The sequence below is a fragment of the Phalacrocorax aristotelis genome, chromosome 4 (genome assembly GCF_949628215.1).
Source record: "Phalacrocorax aristotelis chromosome 4, bGulAri2.1, whole genome shotgun sequence".
NCBI lineage: Eukaryota > Metazoa > Chordata > Aves > Suliformes > Phalacrocoracidae > Phalacrocorax > Phalacrocorax aristotelis.
The window spans coordinates 3,996,395-4,016,062 of NC_134279.1; the positions used below are offsets into that span (position 1 = coordinate 3,996,395).

General features: G+C 43.5%; 1 protein-coding gene across 22 annotated transcripts in view; it reads right to left on the reverse strand.

Annotated features, from left to right (window-relative positions):
• The window catches only part of CAMK2D (calcium/calmodulin dependent protein kinase II delta), a 164,572-nt gene extending 151,827 nt beyond the window's left edge, over positions 1 to 12,745 (reverse strand). For 20 of the 22 annotated variants that reach the window (XM_075090111.1, XM_075090104.1, XM_075090093.1 and 17 more), the window contains exons 1-2: positions 11,995 to 12,208; positions 11,223 to 11,317 (exon numbers count right to left, since the gene is read on the reverse strand). In XM_075090111.1, the coding sequence (XP_074946212.1) occupies positions 11,223 to 11,317; positions 11,995 to 12,062 (163 nt within the window). In that variant the 5' untranslated portion in view covers positions 12,063 to 12,208. Of the gene's footprint in view, positions 1 to 11,222; positions 11,318 to 11,994; positions 12,291 to 12,681 lie in introns of those variants that run through there. The other 2 variants (XM_075090113.1, XM_075090108.1) reach the window with 2 other exon arrangements.
• Between the last annotated feature and the right edge of the window lie 6,923 nt (positions 12,746 to 19,668).

Sequence of the window (19,668 nt, forward strand, 5' to 3'; positions counted from 1 at the left end):
CTTTCATTTTGAGTATTGCTAAATGACCAGTCCCTACCATTCAAAACTATCTAAGCAAGACAGCTGGGGACAGAGGGGAGTCCATCCTATTTAAAGGGGAGGGAAGGGAATCCATCCTATTTAAAGGACAAAGGAAACGTTTTTCAAATATGTTGTACTTTAAGGAGCATGAACTTTGTCGAGATCTATCAATTTTGTGAGGTTTATGTGACTACGAGAATATCCTGTGACCAAAATAAAACAAATTCAAAAAATGTGGACAGAATATTAAACGTCATGATTCTGAGACTTAAATATGTCCACCTGATTTGAAATACACCTAATTCGTGAGTCCTTGTCCCTTTACTTCAGGTCATCTAAAACCATCTCTGAGACCCACTGAGCTTACCACCAGTAGTACACAAGGCTAGCTGTGTCCATCCATCTGGTCCTAACAACATCTGTAATATTAACACACATCTAGGAGGGGGGATGGACCACACATAAGCAACTTCTACTCGGGGAAAATTAATCTCATTAGTAAACACGTTTTGATTAACATGGCATTGAAAGCAATTTATTACTTAATTTAGATAGATAAATCATGTTAACCACAAATCAACAAAAATTTAATGACATCAATTCTTGCCCTCATTACAAGTAATTTTACTTTAGTTAATAGGTCTTTTAGCATGAAACGTTTTCCTATCGCAAACAAACGGGCTGGGTACACACAAGTTCTGCTGGCTCTTGTTCTGCACCTAACGAGTGCACGTGCGCGCGCACACACAAACAGAGCGCTATAGCAGCAGCCTTTTTTTCCTTCCTTCCCCCCAAAAATGCAACAGCTATGAAAGATTAGATGAAAGACTAAAAGAAGCATCACTGGGTTTTGGAAACTCTTCTGTCCAGCACCAGTACACATCAGTTTATAGATCTTACACCTCTCCAGGATTAAAAGACTACTGGGAGGCTTTAACTGAACAAGTGAGCAATTAGAAGTGTTTTAAATATGTTAAATTTTACTAAGTATAAACGATGAATATCAGCAAGGGCACCATGGAAAAAATTCAGAAAGTTGACAGAAAATGTTTTTTCCCCTCCCCCTTTTGGGGTGGTGACACTAAAAAGTCCTGAAAAAATGGGGGGGGGTTTATGCCATGATCAGCAGGGCGTTCAGTCCCGTAAGCATAGATCAATGCAATCCTAACCACAATTTCATGCTGTCCATACTGCCTAAAGAAAGCAAATACTAAGCAATATACCTCACACCTGAGCTTCATTTAATTTTAAAAGCAGTATACACAGTATAAAAAGCACCAAGGTGAGCTTTATATTTTCATAGCTATAGTGTGTCATTCAAACTACCTTTTTTTGGTTATGTAAGTTGCTTTCTTAGTGAAATTTACTTGCATCTTGGAGACACTTAACATTTGTGACATCTTTCTATTAATAAAAAAAAAAAAGGTGGAAAACATGTCTTTAAGTGAGTTTTAATAACCCAAGTTCAGCAGCACCTGGAGCTGCCCCAAGGGAAACCGAAGGTCACCTGCCCTACAGTACAAAATCCTCGCTGCAAGGCAGTACCACAGCAACAGAAGTCTGTCCATGTTACACAACGTGTTAACTGAATATACAATTCATCTTCACTTACTGAAGGGTATGGGTAAAATCAGCCAAATGAATAAGGTTTCAAGAGAAATCTTTGATTTTGGTGACTATTTATTCTAATGAGCAATAGCTTATTGAAAGCATTCCTACAAGAAGTCTCCCAAACCAAAATCCTACCCGAGCACTAGCCTGAAATCTGCTATGCAATACAAATAACTTCAAGGCCTCCCTTGACTGATTAAATCACAAACCTATCTCTTCAAGAGGTTAAAATTTAAATGAAAGCTTAGGCTTGGCAAATCCCATCAGATTGTCAAATATGGATATTATGTAGGAACTCCATCTGTTCATGCAGCAACATGAATATGCAACGTGACTGCTGCTGCAACACTTGCATTCACATGGCGGAAAATTTACAAGTAAGCAGTTCCTGACTATAATTAAATCAGGACCAAAGTTCTGAAAACACATGCAATAGATTGCCTGCCACAAATATGAGCTTTGGCGCTGGTTTCTCTTCCTCTCACGTGCTGAGATGATGAAACTTTACAGCAGAGGTATGTTATCCTTTCCATTTACATTGAGGTTTGTTGATCTTCCTTGTTGGGCAAGGTACACCGTTCTTCGTAGCGCAGGGAAAGGGGAGCGTGTGGAAGACCGCTTTCTGCCAGGGCACCCAATGTGTTGCCCACGATGTGGCACAAATCTAACAGTTTCACAGGTAAGGAGAACTGTCAGCTGCAGGCCGCAGGGTTGGATGATTTGTTCTCTATACTTGCCTGCAGACTATGCATGTAACGACTGGGGACTAACTTCACCATCAGGGTCTGATATATCCTTCAATATAACTTACATCTGTCAAAACTCATGCATATATTCACTTAATCCAGCAAAATTTGGCTCATACCATTTTTTTTTTTTTTTTGTTCTGCTTACATATCAGATTCTGAAGGTTTTAATTCTGCACATCCAAAGTTTTTAATTCAGGACATAATAACCTCTGACTAAAAATGGGTTCGGGTAAGGTTCCACATCCAGAAGAACATAACTGCAGTGCTGCTTTCCACAGCACCGCCAACTGCAAGCTGGCAGAGTAAAAAACAATGCATGATAAAAAAAAAGAATCAACTCCCTACACAGCACGTTTAGGGTGGGGAGAGAGGCTGTCCCATGGATAACCCAATTGACTGATTTGGCTGTAACTGAGCACAAGAAACCACATGACCAGTTGTGAACTTTTTCAACAAGCATGCTCTACGTTCAAGGTGAAAGCGACTGCCAAAACATAAATTAATTCTGTTTTTATGGATGCCAGACAGTTCTCTTGGAAAGCATCATCAGGATGTTAGCTCGTTGTAGCAGTGTATAAATTCTTGGTTAGCGTTAATAAAAAATGCCTCCCATCACAAGACAAAATGTTTCATCTTGACCAGCAAATATCCACAGCATCACGTTTCCATTATTTAATAAAATCTCCTTTGTTGCTTTTGAGGGGTTTCGGGGTTTGTCTTTTAAATTAAGCCTGCACGTTTTACCCTCCAAGTTTCCTGTGAAATACTTGCTACTTACAAAAGGTCAGGAATTCACCTGACAGAAGCTACCTCAAATCACCACGTAGGCAAAGTTCCTTTCCACCAAACACAACCAACTTACACCAACAGTTGCACAGGCTTATCCGTAACAGCTTGCTCAGGATATTAACTACCATTCTCTAGAGTTAAAAACCTAATTACAAAAAATAAATATATGCTGTAGCACAATTTTTGCTTCTCAATTTCCACTAAAGAGGCCCTGGATTAGAATAAAAGCCAAATCAGGGATAAGATATATTGGCAAATTTGCTTAAATTCCCCCTCCCCAGCTTTTTTTGACTCTCAGCTATAGCTAGTGCTTCTAGCCAGTGGCATCTATAGAAGCAACTTAATTTCAAGAGAAATTCAGTAAGCTCTCAGTTCAGCAGAATATATCCAGCAGCTTCCAATCAGACACAACAGGAATTAACAGGGCTGCAAAAGCTTTAAAATTAGTTTTCTAATTCAAACAACTGAAACTCGATGCATTTCAGAACAGGACGATGACAATCTGGAAAACAACACTGGGTAACAGCACAACTGACTCCCCTGGAAGGAAATACTAAAGCCATGTCACACAAATGCTCCACTTTCTCTGATTCTGTGCACAAGACATTTCTCACAAGACTAGGTTTAAACAGAAGAGGAGTGTGCACAAACATGCGCACAGAGATATACACAGAGCTCACTACATGCAAGGAATAAACAGACAGATTGGATTTCTGTGTCTCTCCAACACACAGCAGATGTTTCTTCCAATTCAAGGCATAATTATTTTTAATAAGGAATTAAACAAACAGAACCACCATCCTTAAGTCAGGGTTTTGTTCTCTATTAACCTTTTTCAAAGAACAGAGGAAGTTATGTTTCCCACATAGCCTTTTAAAGATCCCCACAATACCCTTACAAGGCATTAGAGAAACGTGCAATAAATGTGCATAAAGGAGGAAGCTGGACCCTGACATATGAAACAACCTGGCCTACATTTCTGAGGAGGTCAAATGAAGGACAAATACATGAAAAGCACTCTTTTGGCAGTATTTACATTTTTAAAGCAAAATATTTAGCTAACTTTTATTTCAACCTCTCAGATCAGGCACTTCCCAATTAAGTGGAAAGGAAAAATACAGCCTTCTCGTATCTTCCAAGCAATAGTCAAAATGATCACCGTCAAAAACAAACCCCACCCCCAAAACACCAACCCAGACCTTGGAATTTTAGAAGCATAACTAAAAGCAGCAGAGATGACTTTGCATACCACTGATCTTAACCAGAGAAAGTGAATAAATAGTTTTTAGTATTTGGACAAATATATACCTACATATGCTAGGACTTTCATGTTATAATGCCATTTTTACTTTAGTTAGGTTTTAAAACCAAGAGGTTTTGAAATTAGGTGCAGAACAAACCCCCAAAAATTCAGTCTCAGTTCTTCAGGAAGAAGCCTATTTCTACCTTGCTGTCAATGAGGAGAGATGCAAGTCACTTAAATACCACAGCTGACCCACGGTTTCAGATTGCAATAGACAAACCAATGTTTTCTATGGACAGTATCAGGTACAAACAGACAGAGCCAATCTACAATAAAGGTTAAGTGTTTACGGTTGTCCTTATTTCCTTGTTTTCATATTTGACCAACAGCTCTCATTTGGAAGTACCATTTGGACATGAGTAGCAAAACATTGCCAGGGAATGCGACTTCTCTCAGACCGGTAGGAAAAGGACATATCCATATTTCAGTATCAGAATGCAGCTGGGTGGAAGGTGAGTAAAGGTATTCAGCTCCTATTTAACCCTGTGCCTAGTTCTCCCTTCCCTCGCAACAGAAGCAGTTCTCAAAGTGGAGCTGTTCAGACGTGCTGTGAAGCCTTTATAGTTTGCAGGAAGTGAAGAGACAACACAGAAGCAGCGCCCGGTGCCAGATTTTGCAACTTCTCACAGAAAGTGGCGGGAAAACAATAGCGAAGTCAGTCCCCAAGAATCCCTTTGCTGAAGAGATCTGAAACCAGAGAGCGGGTCCGGGCCAAAGCAGTGGTGAAACATAATGAGAGGAAGTGGGAAGCTCCCAAAAGGAACAGATGAATTCAACTGGTTTAGAATTTTAGGTGTGCTTAACAATCTTAGAGTTCAGACAGAAAAACGTCACTTATGTACTTCCCCCCCACCAAGCCTGAGCTTGGTCAAACTGAGACGACAGATGATGCAAACACCTCTTCAGTTCTCCGTGGCTCCCCCGAGCTCTTTTACATATTGGATTTGGGTCATGTGTCCACTGCAATCAATGGCTACACTTGACTAACTTCAACTTTCAGGATGAGTTGTAAGCACCATTTTTAGAGTATCACTTCACACTACGAACCTACAGGTCAAGGGCATTTCTCCAAAGCACGTGGCAAGAACAGCAGCAGAGTATACTAGAATTCCTTTACCCCATCCTCCATGTGGAAATATTTTTAAGTACGTGCTACAATTTTAACTTTTTCTAGTACATACTTCCCAGTACGAACACCAGCAACAAGCTTTACGATAACAAAAGTAATACACACATCTTCAAATTCTGATGTAATTTTGTTAAGACCCATTAGTGTATGAGCTATAAAGAGAATCTCCTTTTGTAAGAGCAACAACAGTCACACTGCAGAGAAGAAATAAATCCTTTGCAAACAAAAAGAGAAGAGGCATTATCAAAATCATATAATATTTGCTATGGATAATTTAACTATGAACTGCCAGGAAAATTCATTTCACATCTAGTTTAAACTGTCAGAATAAATTACTACCAACCAACACTCATCACAGTGAGTTTTGAAGTCCTCATTCTCACCAGTATTTGAAATGTCTTCAGATTTTCACTAAAAACCAAAATGTAACAAAAGCTCCAAGCCTTCAAAACAGAACATCTAGCTAAAAAACCTGGGTTTTTTTGTTTGTTTGGGTTGGTTTTGTTTTCTTGGGCATTGTTTTTTTCTTTTTAAATAACACTCTTATGAGTGCTCTCTGCTACTCTGAGCCTTCCGAATGGACTCAATTTTAACAGAACCAGTAGCCTGCTAAATTATGGTAAATTGCAATGGAAACAAGTATGTGCAGATAAGTAAGCAAACATGCCCATGTGAAATCACATCATCTATGTCAAACTAAAAAGAATGCCATGACTAAGCTGAAGGACAGAAAGAGCACAAACGTTCAAAATGTGCAACCCCACATTAGCACATAAGCCTTCTTACATACTACAGAAAAACATTTTTTTAAAACATTCATAACACCTGGAGGAAGGCAAACATACTTCTTCTCGACAGGTAATTAATGTGAGAAACAGACTAGAGTAAGATATTGGAGAAAATAGCTGAAATCCCAAGCTTAATTCTTGTCCTCACAAAGACAAAAATCTAACTAAATGCCCTTCAAGATAGCACTCTGTGTGTGGGAATAACTTCATGTGTACATACAAACAAATATTAGCATTAAAATACATGTGTTATAATAAACTTGCACAGGTAAGTGTCTGCTTTGGAGATTAAGATCTTTAGCTAGATTAGGAAGAATTATTTTCTCCTCCTACAGAGTACAGGAAGCCTTATTAGAGCTTGCCTCCCTGTAAAACATCTGGCACTGACTGACACAGGCTACCTGACTAAATGAAAGGTTGGTCTAGTGACACAACAAAAACATTTACCTCCGTGTCATGAAAACATACGCTGAAAAATACTACCCTGTACGCTTCATCTCCCTAATGTATTTTGAATCACTTCAGGGATCATGAGGTGCTCTACTTGGACAGCTTAGACGCTGAAGTACCCTTCCCACGGAACGATTGCTCAATACTGCCACCAAAGCGCTCTTCCGAAAGGGTGGGGTTTGCAGCCGCCTCACCCATCAGAGCTTGTTGCGGGGAAGAGCAATCGCCCTAGTCACCTCTGGCTATGCCTTGCATCTGCAGTCTCAAGCTCATAGGAAACACTGTCTTCTTCAAAGAATAGGAAGATGCTGGAAAAGCTTTGGGAAATTTCCTGCTAAGAAGGAAGATAAATAACCAGTGAAGCCTCCAAGGCTTAAAGCTCAAAAGCTCAGTGAAGCTAACAGAATGGCTGCTCCCCGAAAGCTCACGAGAGCTTTTCACAAAGAGGTGATAACCTCCAGCTGCTTCTTATATTACTTTTAATATATATGCCCATAAACAAAGCGGCTCGTGTTTATGCTGCAGAAATCTAAAGGCTGGGAGAGGTGTGTCTAGGCAGTATTTACAGAAGCACCCTAGAAAAGAAAATGGACTGGAACATCACCCCCCTCACACACATGCCATCAAAATCACAGTGCTTTTGGCCACTACGGAGAAAACGTCGCTATGAGTTACTGGCAAAAATTACACCCAATGAAAATATAGTAGTAATTGATCTTTTCAAGTATGATCAGAGAAGCAAACACTTGTCTTTTTTTTTTTTTTTAAAGGCAGAAAACAAGGCCCAAACCTGGTAAGAAAATGGGATCTGTTTATAGGAAATCAATTTGGATCAAAGCCAGGTGACTCTCAAAAGAGAAGATAAAAGATGCACAGACAGCGACAGAAAGAAAAAGATGATTTGATAATTATTTGGTATTTGGAACAGACCGGGGGGGTGTGTGTGTGTGTGTGTGTGTGTGTGTGTGTGTAGGTGAAGTCACCTCACAAATGTTCACTTTTATCTATGTTGCTTTTAACACAACAAAAAGAACACAGAGAAGCCCAAAACAGCACAACTGAGAAACTGAGCAACAGGAAAATCCCAACAACTTCATCAAATGAAGTGATACCAAACCCAGAACCAGCAAACATGCATTCTTCACTTCATCATTAGTTTTCTGTGTGCTTGTTCACTGCTGCACTTAGTTCCGGAGGAGTATGTTACAGACCTTCCCTCCTGCCCCTTTTTAAAAATCAGCAGCATAATCAAATTGGGCAAGGATAGTGCAAGCTTATCTAGAACATACTCTCTTGATACAAAACTAGCTGTTCATATTCTAATATCAATTTAATCCTTAAACTGACTCAGTAATGCCAAGTCAAAGCCCAGAATTTTTAAGGGCAGCTTAAGAGTACTTTGAGACTATCTTACTCCAATAAGCAAAAGTGTTTTTGCTCTACTGAAATAGAGATTTAAATTGCAAATATTTATTACTTCTGTTAGTAAAATCAGAAAAACTTGGGATTGCCACATAAAGTCAAATATTTAAAATCATAATTTCTTTTGAAGTGTTCTTATTACATTTTGGCCTACATTTTGTAAATAAGAGCATAGCATGTCATAACTGATCATCAGCTTAAAAGCACAAAGGCTACTTCTGCTAGCACAGGGGGCATAGCTTCCTTCCCCCTCCAAATTAAAACCAAAGTCCATGCCTCTGCACACACGCAATTAGCCTGAAATTTCCCTGTAACTATACAAGGAAACAGATGAGAACACACCTTCACTAGCATAAGTCTGTGACCAGATCAGTTCCTCAGTTTAGAAGGACTACTAAAGTAAGGATTCTGATAAATCTCTTAGAACATTTATGGCTGAGGTGCAGGAGAGACGGAGAGACAAGTATTGCTATGACCGGGCTGAAGCCAGTTAAATAATTTATAATTTCCAAGCTACCTTAAGGAAGTTTTATTTTGTCTTCAGAGTCTTGACTCCTCCATATTACACATTGAACAGCCCTTCTTCAGTCTTGCAAGCAAGAAGGCCCATATTCGACCTTGTGCTTAAAAGGCTTCCAGGGAGCCAGGCACTGTATGAGGGATATGCACTTCCAAGCCAAGAACCTCTTAACTCTGCTCACAGATGAAGCTGACCCAATGAACAGCCCTTTAGATTTACATCAGAACTGCTATTTCAAGTAAGAAGGATGAAATACAGATGTGAACTGCTGCTACCTCATCACAAAGCAGTTCAGATGCAAGCAGAATGACACTTAAAATTTAGATTCGAAAAACACTATCTTAGTTATAAGCTGTATACCTATTACCTGCCAGGAGAAAGTATCACAGTTTGAGGCTTTTTAATGTTTAGCTTTCACACCACCAAGTGCAATTAAAGTGCACCTTCCTGCAATTAAAGGATTGCTTAATAGGAATCTGAAAATTTCTCTAAGAAGCCTGCTCTTCAAACGCTGTTTAGTAGATTCCAAAAAGCTAAAATCCAAAACAACCACCACAAAAAGCTACCAAGCAAATGAAAAAAAAAAAACCTCAAACATTTCTGGGATCTCTGAAAAGAGAGATGGAAATGCATTCCCTGCACTCATGGACATGGCATCACATGCGTTCTGATAAGAAAAGCTATTTCACGGTCCAGCTTTGAAGTGTAACCCCTTCCTTTCTGAGCTCTCGTGCTAAACCCGTAGCAAAATCTCTGTGTGAATTTTGCCTCATTCCATCTCATGAGCCAAATTCTCCCAAATATGCTTCCGCTCATTAACAGACCACAGCAAGGGCCACCTTGGTCCGGCATGAACAGTCAGAGAAGTGCAAAAATTAAAGCTTACACTGTAGCATGTTGCAAATGAGGACTTCTAAGGAAGACAAAGCTTTCACTCATTTAGCCTAGCATGTCAAGATTTATCCCATCATACATAAAAGCCGTGGCACGTAAGTAACCTGTGCTGATCTTGCTACAGCTTCTCGCATTGAAAGGTACTTAGATGTAGGAAATCACGCAGAGGGGGTTGGTTTATTTTAAGCATCAGAATCCTATAGATCACTTTATTGTGCTAGCAGAAGAAAAGAGGAAGATCTGTTTTATGCAAACTTGGGAAAATATTTTATCTCAAGTACTACCACTTTCTTAACCTCTCTCCCTTTAAATCCAGAACTCTACACAGGAGTATTTTAAATTCAAGTACCTTTTGAAAAATCAAGCAAGGCAAAGCTCACAGTAAGAGTATAAGACTAAAATTCAGCAAAAGGTAAAAAGTAGATTTTCACACACCTTTCATCAGCTGAAAATAAGAGTATTGACACAGTGCTGGAAGATCTTTATCAGAGCGCACCACGTTACCAGAACATGCAATAATGTCAGATGTAATATTTGATGCTTCAATTTAACGAAATCATTCAAAACTGCTGTTACCTACAGTGATTCCTTTGTGTCAAAAGCAAACCAGGCCATAAACAGGGTTACACTCTGACATTGTTCCCTTGTTCACTTCCAAGCTCTTTACCACACCACAAATTCATATCGAAGCATAGGTAATGCTAACAGGGAACAATCTGTAATCCCCAACATCCCAGCACAAGCACACTGACTCGGACTTAACAAGCAATTGACATATCACCATTAAGGCTTGGTTTCCGCAACAGTAACCCACGGTATGTGTACATTTACCTCAAATGTATCATAAAGACACATCCACCAATACTGAAAATAACTAGGAAATATACACATCACACAGAAAGTATAAACAAGCTGTACAGCAGGTATTTTGGTTGGGCTGAAACAGTAAAACAGGTCATCACTTAATCAGAATGAGTTGCTCCGCAAACAGTTCACAAAATGATCATTTTCTTCCTTAACATCATTTTCTTCTCGCAACAAAGTTTAGCATGAGGTAGAAGTATGCTTTTTTTCATGCATTCATAGTCAAGATAGGCCTTGATATTCATGTTTAAATGCAATGGAAACACAGAACTCAGTAAAGCTCCAATATTTAAAATAAAAGCTATAATGGCAACTTATTATTTCCCAAGCTTCCCCCCCAAAAAATGGCTTGTAAAATGCTCGCAAGGTGATATTCAAAGTTATGTAGATACAAAAACGAAGAGGCTGCATTATGTTACGTTGTTTTAGCATTTGTACATCTTTTCCTGAAATGCTTTAAGCGACCTCAGACCTTCATGCAGTCAATCCATGAAACATTTAACAGAGGAAAAAAACCACGCTCCAAGGGAATGAAAAAAGAACCCCATGGAAATATATAAAAAATAATGGATTAAGAAATGTATTCTATCATTTAGCTATTTTTAATATTTTTTAACGCTTACCACAAGAATGCAAAATACGGGGAGGTGGCATCATAAACACTAGGTTAAAATATACCCACCCCTAGCCGAAAGCTTTTTGGTGTTGATAATTTTGGCAGCATACTCTTGTCCTGTGGTGATTTTCATACATCTTCTCACGACGGAGAACGCCCCTCTGGAAACCAAGAAGCGGACAAAGTGTCAGCCCGACTTTAACAGTTCACTGCCATTACCGGTGTGAGGGTTTTTAACGGGTTTGGGTCAGAGGTGTGATGTCGGCAGAATGAAGGGGGGGAAAAAAAAAGGGAGAGATTTGCAAAGAGCGCCGGTCATTTTATTCACCAAAACGGTAAACTCTGGTGAGAAACGGGGGGGGGGACGAGGCGTATGACTGAAACCCCCCCCGAACCCAAGCGCTGGCGGCTGGGCGGAGGGCGGGAGCGCCTTCCCACCCCCGAGGCCGCTACACACCGCGGCGGTGTCCCCGGACCCGTCGTGTGTCCCCCCCTCCCGGTGCCACCGGCGCCCCGCCGGGTCGTCAACATGGCGATCGGGGCTTAAAGCCGCCCGCTCCCACCCCGCCGCCAGGGGGCGCCGCGCCGCGCCCCACCCAACGGCCCCTCACGCCCCCCCGCTACAGCCGGAACGATAAAACATTCTGAATAAAATAAAATTCTTATTAATAAAATAAGGGTAAAGCAGGTCCCGCCTGGGGAGCCGAGGGCAGCTCCCCGCCGCCCCGGGGCCGTACGCACCTCAGAGCCAAGGGTGCCCCCCCCGCCCCGCCCCGGTTCCCCAGCCCCGAGCCGGCTCCCTCAACGGCGTGTCGCTCCCGCCGAGCCCCGTCCTTACTTCCCGAGCTCCTCGAAGAGCTGGTACTCGTCGGTGAACCGGGTACAGGTGGCGGTTGAGGCCATCATGAGGACGGGCGGCCGCCGGTACTCTCCGGCGGCCAGGGAGGGCGAGACGGTGACGGCGGAGGGGCTGCGAGGCGAGGCGAGGCTCCGCGCCGGCTTCTCCTCCTCCTCCTCCTCCTCCTCCTCCTCCTCCTCCTCGCCGCCGCCTCCCGTGTGACGGGGCTGCCTCCGCGCCCTCCTCCCCGCCAGCTGGCGCGTCCTCCCCGCGCAGGTCTCCGGTCTCCCCCCGCCCTTGTAGGGAAACAAACAACTAAATAAATAAGTGCTCCCCTCTGCCCCTCTCCCTCAAGCCCGCCGGCGGAGGCGGCACCGAAAGGGAAAGCAAAAGCGGGGCGGGGGGCGCGGCGCCGCCGGCCGAGGGGTGCCTCCGCCTTCCGCTCCCTGCCCGCCTGCCAGCGGAGCCGCCGCGCCTCGGCCCCGTCTGCCGGTGCCGTACCTCCCCCTAGCGACCCCAGCCCGCCGCCCGGCCGCCGCCCGTCGGGGCCGCTGGAGCTAGGGGACTGGGACGGGGCGGGCGGGGAGCGGAGGCGCTGCGCCGGGGGCGGGGGGGGGCACACGGTGGGACGGACACACATGGGGGGGGGGGGGGGGAACGACACACGGACCCCCTTCCCCTCCGCACCGGGGAGGGCAGCGGGAGGCGCTGGCGCCTTTCGCCCTGAGGAAACGGATGCACCTGCGCCCCGTTCCTCGGCGACCGCCTGACGTCACAGACCGCGCGCGCGTGCCTCCGTGCGCGCGCGGCGGTGGCGGCAGCACCCGCCGGGAAAACGGGGAGGGAGCGCGCGCGGCGCCCCGCCCCGCCCCGCGCGACGTCACGGCGGCCCTATGCGGGGAAGGGGGGGGCGGGGGGGCTGGGGGGACCGCGCGTGCGCGGGGTCGCCCAGTGGCGGCTGTGAGGCCGCTGGGCGGCGGGCGGGCTCACCGGCCGCGGGCAGCGCGCAGTCGCCTTCGCAGCGAGTCGGTGTCTCGTCAGGCGCGGGCTCGCCGTCAGGGGGGCCGTGTGTCGTGGCCGAGTTAGGCTCGTACCGAACGCAGGCGGTACGCGCGCGTCCCTTGGGTCGTTGCTTGGGCCGGCTGCCTTAAACCGGCCGCCCTGAATGGTGTGTCTGCTGAGCCGTGATGAGCGGTTCGGGTCACCCTCAATCCAGCGGGATCCAGCCTGAGAGAAAAGAGCGGGAGCAGCGAAAGAATTGTGGAATCACAGAATCATTAGGGCTGGAAAAGACCTCTAGAGTCATCAAGTCCAACTGCCAAACCAACCCCCCCCAGCCGCCTAAACCATGTCCCCAAGTGCCACGTCTACACATTTTTGAACACCCCCAGGGACGGTGACTCCCCACCTCTCTGGGCAGCCTGTGCCAGGGCCTGACCACTCTTGCAGTGAAGAAATGTTTCCTAATATCCAGTCTAAGCCTCCCCTGGCACAGCTTGAGGCCGTTTCCTCTCACACAATCTCTAGTGACCTGGGAGAAGAGACCAACCCCCACCTCGCTACAGCCTCCCTTCAGGCCACTGCGGAGAGCGATAAGGTCTCCCCTCAGCCTCCAGAATCGCTGACAGTGGAAGGCACTGAGGCATCAGCAGCTCGGGGGAAGGCAGGGACGTTGATCTCGGCCATAGCTTTAAGGGGATGTTGAGATGTATGTGCACCACACGCGCCAAACCCAGCACCAGCAGGAGATGGGAATGGTGCCGTGTTTGCAGCACAGGTAGACGGGGAGGGTTGAGAACGCAAAGCAGAGAGCGCATGTGCGGTGATAAAATGTAATGGTAAACAGCTGTTTGGGTGCTTCGACCTTGGGCTCATTCTGTCCCAAATAAGGGCTGGCCCCTCTGTTAAAATAGCACGCAACCGCATCAGCGAAGACCACAAACGAACACAAAATGAGAGGTTATGAGGCCACCTGAATTCTGTTGGAATTGAAGAGATGATTCTGCGAGACACCATACACGCATTTGATTTTGAAGTGTTTGGAACATAATTGCTGTAATGTTTCTGGAAGCAATACTAAAAATGCTGTTGAATTAAATACAGCATTTGCATGTTGGAACTTTGGGGAGTGAGTGAAAAATGTGCGTTTAGGTTTATCCGTGAGATTTCCTTTTCTAAAATATTTAAAGCTGAAGCAACAGTGGCAGATGAAGCAATGCTAGTTGTTAGAACTATACCAATTTTCAAAACCAGAACGCCCAACTTTGAATTTTTTCCTTTAAAAAACTTTTCAAATGTGTGCGTGCCACCAGCGCCTTTGTAACTTCACCCTTATTTCCAGCCTGGGCTTTGTCAACGATTATTTGCTTCGCTTTGGGCAAGCCATGCTGTTTTGTGTTTACTCCTTTCTGACAAACTAAGTGGTGGTGAGATATGTAATGAGTTAAAGTAACATCTGCACAGCGCTTTAAACATTTAAAGCCTTGAGTATGAGTTTGCCAGTACAGCTAGAGCTTTGCTCTAAAAGGCAGCACGCAGCTTGAGTCCGAGTAGGCAGCCTAAAGCATCTAAGTCCTTATTTTGCTACGTGAGCAGAGAGGCGTACAAAATACATCCACAAAGGTTTCTTTAAAGCTCCAGAGTTTCTAGAATCCAGATCCAGATCTGTGATCTTGTTGGAAGAGTTAAAAACTTGCCAATTCTTTGCTAAACTAAGGTGAACGCCCACGTGCGTACAGTGTGAACGTGTGAGCCTGTGCACGAGGGTAGTTTTCCTCTGGGTGAGGCAGCTGCACGTCAGATCCGTGGCGTAAAGGCGGCAGCGAAGGAAGCCTTTGGAATTTGTGAGCAAGTACAAAGCGTTTACTCTGTCAGTGACGGGAACATGCATTAAAAAGTGTTCAGAACAGTAGCATATTTTTTAGTTCCCTCTAACAAAAATATAACATGCGAGCTGTGCATAATTTTGTATGTATCTGCATAAATAACACAATCAGCAGTACTGAAACCCCAGAGTGGTCTGATGATTGTATTCATGGGGGCAAGACTGCCGGGTTCCTTACCTAGACGTACACAGACGTTCAAAAATTAAACATATTCCCCTCTCCTATGTCATTTTTTCCTAATAGCACATTCCGACAGCAACCGTTCAGCCAAGATATCTGTTAGTACTCTGCCATACATTTATTATTTAATCAAAAAACGTTCAGTAAAGTCAACTCACTTTCTTTTCTTGCTGTTGTTGTTGCGGGTTTTTTTAGTGACATAAGAATGCATGATCCAAATGGAGATTTTTTTTTTAAAAAATCCATTTGGGTTTTTTCCCATTTCCCAATCTGTGGAAAAAAAAAAAAGTCCGAGAAGGGGCCAAGGAGTTCTGACAGAAATACCACACGTTAATTTTATTATGGGAGCTACGGAAAGAAAATAATTGTTTACAAGCTCAGTATCACAGGACTTGGAGAATTTCCATAAGGAGACATACTGCGGAAGTGATGAATAGCTTGGAAACACTTCAGTTCAGAGGGTTTTTTTTTCTTGTTACAACAATCATCTCTTAAAAGTTGTTAACTCTCAAGCTGGAACAAAACCATAATGTGTAGCTCGCTTTGAGCACTCCATACGTTCTCCAAATTCCTCCCGAGCAGACCAAAGCAGCCAGAATGGCAGCCAAGGATCCGGCCCACGAGGTTAACTTCAAAAAGCTGGTCAGAGCTTCAGGTTTCTATTAAGACCACAGAAACAATTAATCTGTGGCTGATCTACTGGATGCAGAAATTCAGATCTCAAGAATAAACAACAGAAAAAAAACTTTAAAAAAATTCCAGGGTGTGTTTCTCTTCTGCAGAATTTTTTTTTTAAGAGAGCTGTAAGCAGTTGGAGTCTGCAAGACATTGAAGAGCTGTTCCCCTGAAGTTCCTGCAGTTTAACAGAACGTTACAGCTCAGAGGGACGAGGGATATATTCAACTTCAGAATCTGAAACAACATTTATAGTGGTGAAGGAAATGGTATTTATTTTAAGAGTTTTCTGTTCAGCAAGGTCTTTGCTTCACGTGGCTTTATGTTTAGGCAGCCAAAGTGAGGTTTTCATTTTATTTCTGATCTTGCAAATACAGCTTTTCATTTTGCTTATGTTTTGCAGGAGTCGGAGAGCTTTCAAAAGGTCATTCGTGTAGACTTCTCGTTACGAGGACTGCTAGGAATACTGTATATTTAGTTCGTGAACAAATGCAACAGCCATTTACAGCAGAGGTCTAGACAGAAAATGGCCTGAAAACCTGAGTAATCCTGGGTTTAGATAAATACAGGCTTTATGACCAGATGGTCTTGAACAGAAATCCTCGGTCCTTCCCAAGGTTGCGCGTATTCTTGTGGCAAAGCGCTTATTGCCTTGGGACAACTGATTGAAAACCTTGAAGCAGTTACAGGTACATTATTGCAGTAAAGCTGAAAAACTGTAATTCGATCGATAAAATATCCCTACCTTGTTGATTTAAAATGAGATCCAAATGCCTCCTTAACAGCGCATTGAAAGTATCATCGGTTTTTCCGCAGAGGCTCACATTGATAATGCACAACAGACGTCCCTGAACTGGCCGCAAAGGTGGCTGTGGGCTGGATCTAAAGAGCATCGAGGAAGTGAAGGAGGCTGAGATCTGTGGGACGAAGCACAAAAGCAAAACATTTCTGCCAGCATGATCGGCAGGGAGGGCGGCGGGTAGGAGTACCGTGGAAAGAGTCAGAGGAGAGATGTCAAACTAGGAACAAAAACGGAAGAGCGAGTGCTGTGTGGGAGCGAGAGGAAGGGAGAGGTGTTAGATAGCAGATGGAAAGGGGAAATGAGACCGATGGACCTGTGGCTGATGGAGTTACACGGCTTCTGTAGTGAGAGATGAGAAGAGAGACAGGGAGTAAATTAGTTTTATAATACGAATGGAGAATCACAGAAAAATAACAAATGAAGAGGACAAGAACAAAGAGGGAAGAACAAAGGGAGAAAACTACTTCTAAGAAAAAGAAGTAAAGGGAAATTGAAAGAAAGTAAAGCAGTAGTTAGGGTTGGCAACAAAAATAATCTATGTGAAAGTGGGTAGAAAAATGAATACCTGAAGACAACAGGAAAAACGGAGGCAGGTTGATCAATGAAAAGATATGTGGAAACAAGGAGAGATGCAAGAACAGGATTTAGAAAAGGATCAACTGTGAGAAAGCACCAAGATGACAATATACGGGTTTGCAGTTCGTTGTAATAGTTTGACCTGGAGACAACAGATTTCAGGTCAGTACCGAATTATCTGTTGCACCATGCATTTTCTCTCTCGTTTTTTTTCCCATCGGAGCCGTTGGACTTTCCTAAATAAAGTCGGGGGGGGCAGAAGCACTGGTAACATCACCTGGTCGGCATGGCAGAGACTCGCTCGTTGTAGCCTGTCATTTCCAAGCGATGATGGTGGTCCGACGTGTGTCCTAATGTCTTCTGCCGGAGCAGCTCCCTCCCAAAGGCCTTCTGATCAGTGCTGGCTCCAGAAGGCGGTGCCAGTCCCAGACACCCCAGGTCTCCAGTGAGTCACAAAGAGCCACAGTGGAGCTGCTGAGCAACCTGACCCAGGGCTTGTTTTCTTTCCGCGGGGAAGCAATCCTGCTCGATCCCTTGCTGCACTCATTCCACCATGTGTGCATAAGCACTCTGAGAAGTAGGTCCTTGAAGGTTCCCCAAAGAAAATTAATTAATTATCCATTATTTACACTCCTGGCAAGCACCTTACTACCTGACCACAGCAGCGTGTGTGCTTGCTGTTCTTCTCCTGCTGGAGCACTCTTACGTAGGATTAATCGACTTTTCAGTGAATCAGAAAGATGTTGGCAGAGTAACTGATTTGATAGCTCAGTTATTCTGTCACGCTCTTGGTATGCAGGAGACTGAAACTTCTCTCTGCCCTAAAAAAGCATTACTCCTCACAGACTAGGAGCCATTGCTGGCCATTTAACTCCCACCTCGAGAAGCACTACAGGGAGAACTAGGTGAAAAATCAATGCATTTGTTTTTTCTTTACGCGGCAAGGGCAAAAATGCAGGCTTAGCGAAACTGAGATGTTTTAATTTGTTTGCATTGGAAAGGAAACAGAAATGCTCTAACAAGACACAAGTTTCATCTCACAACTTTAAATAATACGTTTTTATTTGAAGTGTTTTAAAATTAAGCATGTTCCTTTAAAATAATGCTTTTGAAGAGAGAGATTTCTTTTTAATGCGCTTTAATTTTGAGCTGAGTTATTTTTTATGAATTCCTAGCGAACGAAATCTGATGTTATTTACAGAGCTCTTCTTACAAGCAAGTAGCAGAGTCAGCAACACTCCAAGAATTATACCTTCTGCCACTGACTTGCATGACATGGATTTGAATGAATGGATTATTCAATAGCTATTCAAACTACGAAAAAAAAAAAAAGGTACTTCAAGCTGTGAATGAATTAGTCGATGGAGCAAGGACTGAAAGGCGAGAAGGAAGAGCAGAACACAGAAGAGGATGCAGAAGGTTGCTCTCTTGTGCGTTTAATGACTGAAGCCATGTCAGTGGGATGCCAAATTCAGGAATTCAGTGACAAAGTCAGCAAACACCACTGCTCTGAGCAATAACATTTTGAATCCTCTGATTTAACTAAGGAAAGACCAGTGATTAATTGAACGTGCCCAGAATGCTTCAGTAAAAAGGTATTATAAACTGTAACATTTAGGAGCATTACTGCAGCGTATCAATACATTTTTTTAAAAGGGAAGGGGATATTTCTCCTTCTCAAAATCGAGCCATTGACCAGCTGGATTGTTACTGGTTTCCTCATCAGTTATATTCATCTGTAGGCAAACCACCCTTCCTATATGAGTTGAATAAGGACTTATCCCAGTAGCGGCTGAAGTTCATGGCATTCATTTCCTTGCTGTCAGTAGATCACCCTGTGCCTGTGGTAAGGATAACAGCTTGGATAAGTTGAGCTGTAAATATTCTTAAGCAGACACAACAGAGAAGATTTTTTCCGGACTGTGCTTTTCTTCTGGGCACTAGAGCCACAAGTGCCCCCAGACTGAATTCTGTAAGACCCCAATGGGCTGTAAACTGCTTCTCCGCATTTGCTACATACAAACCCAGGAGCTGATCTCCCAAATGCTGTCAATAACTATATATCGGGGTGCACGCTTATATGCAGAGTTATGTTGCAGTTAGACGGCACAGCGAGGAACAAGCACAAAAAAAAAGAGATAAAATTGTGAAAATTTTCCATACAGCAAAAATATATTAGAAATTAATTCCAAGAATTAAAATTGCATGATTCCAGGATGCCACTTATGTGGTCTGGATTTTTCTCCCCATCAGCTGACTAACACAGTTTACTTTTAATAACTTGAAGATTTTCTTTGTTCAGAGCTGCCAACATTAACAAAACCCAGGTCTGGTCTGAAACATAGATGTGACAAATACAAACGTCACTGTTACAAATTTCTCTGAAACTCATATAGACCCAGACCCCAATAAATTCCTCCCCAGTCTTCCCTGAGGAGGAGTGGGAAAGAGATCTCCCACGTAGAAGAATCAGTCATAGGTAAGATGCCAGGGAGGTATATTACATTGACAAATCTCCTTCCAAGGAAGGATAAAGGAAGAGAAACAACAAGACTA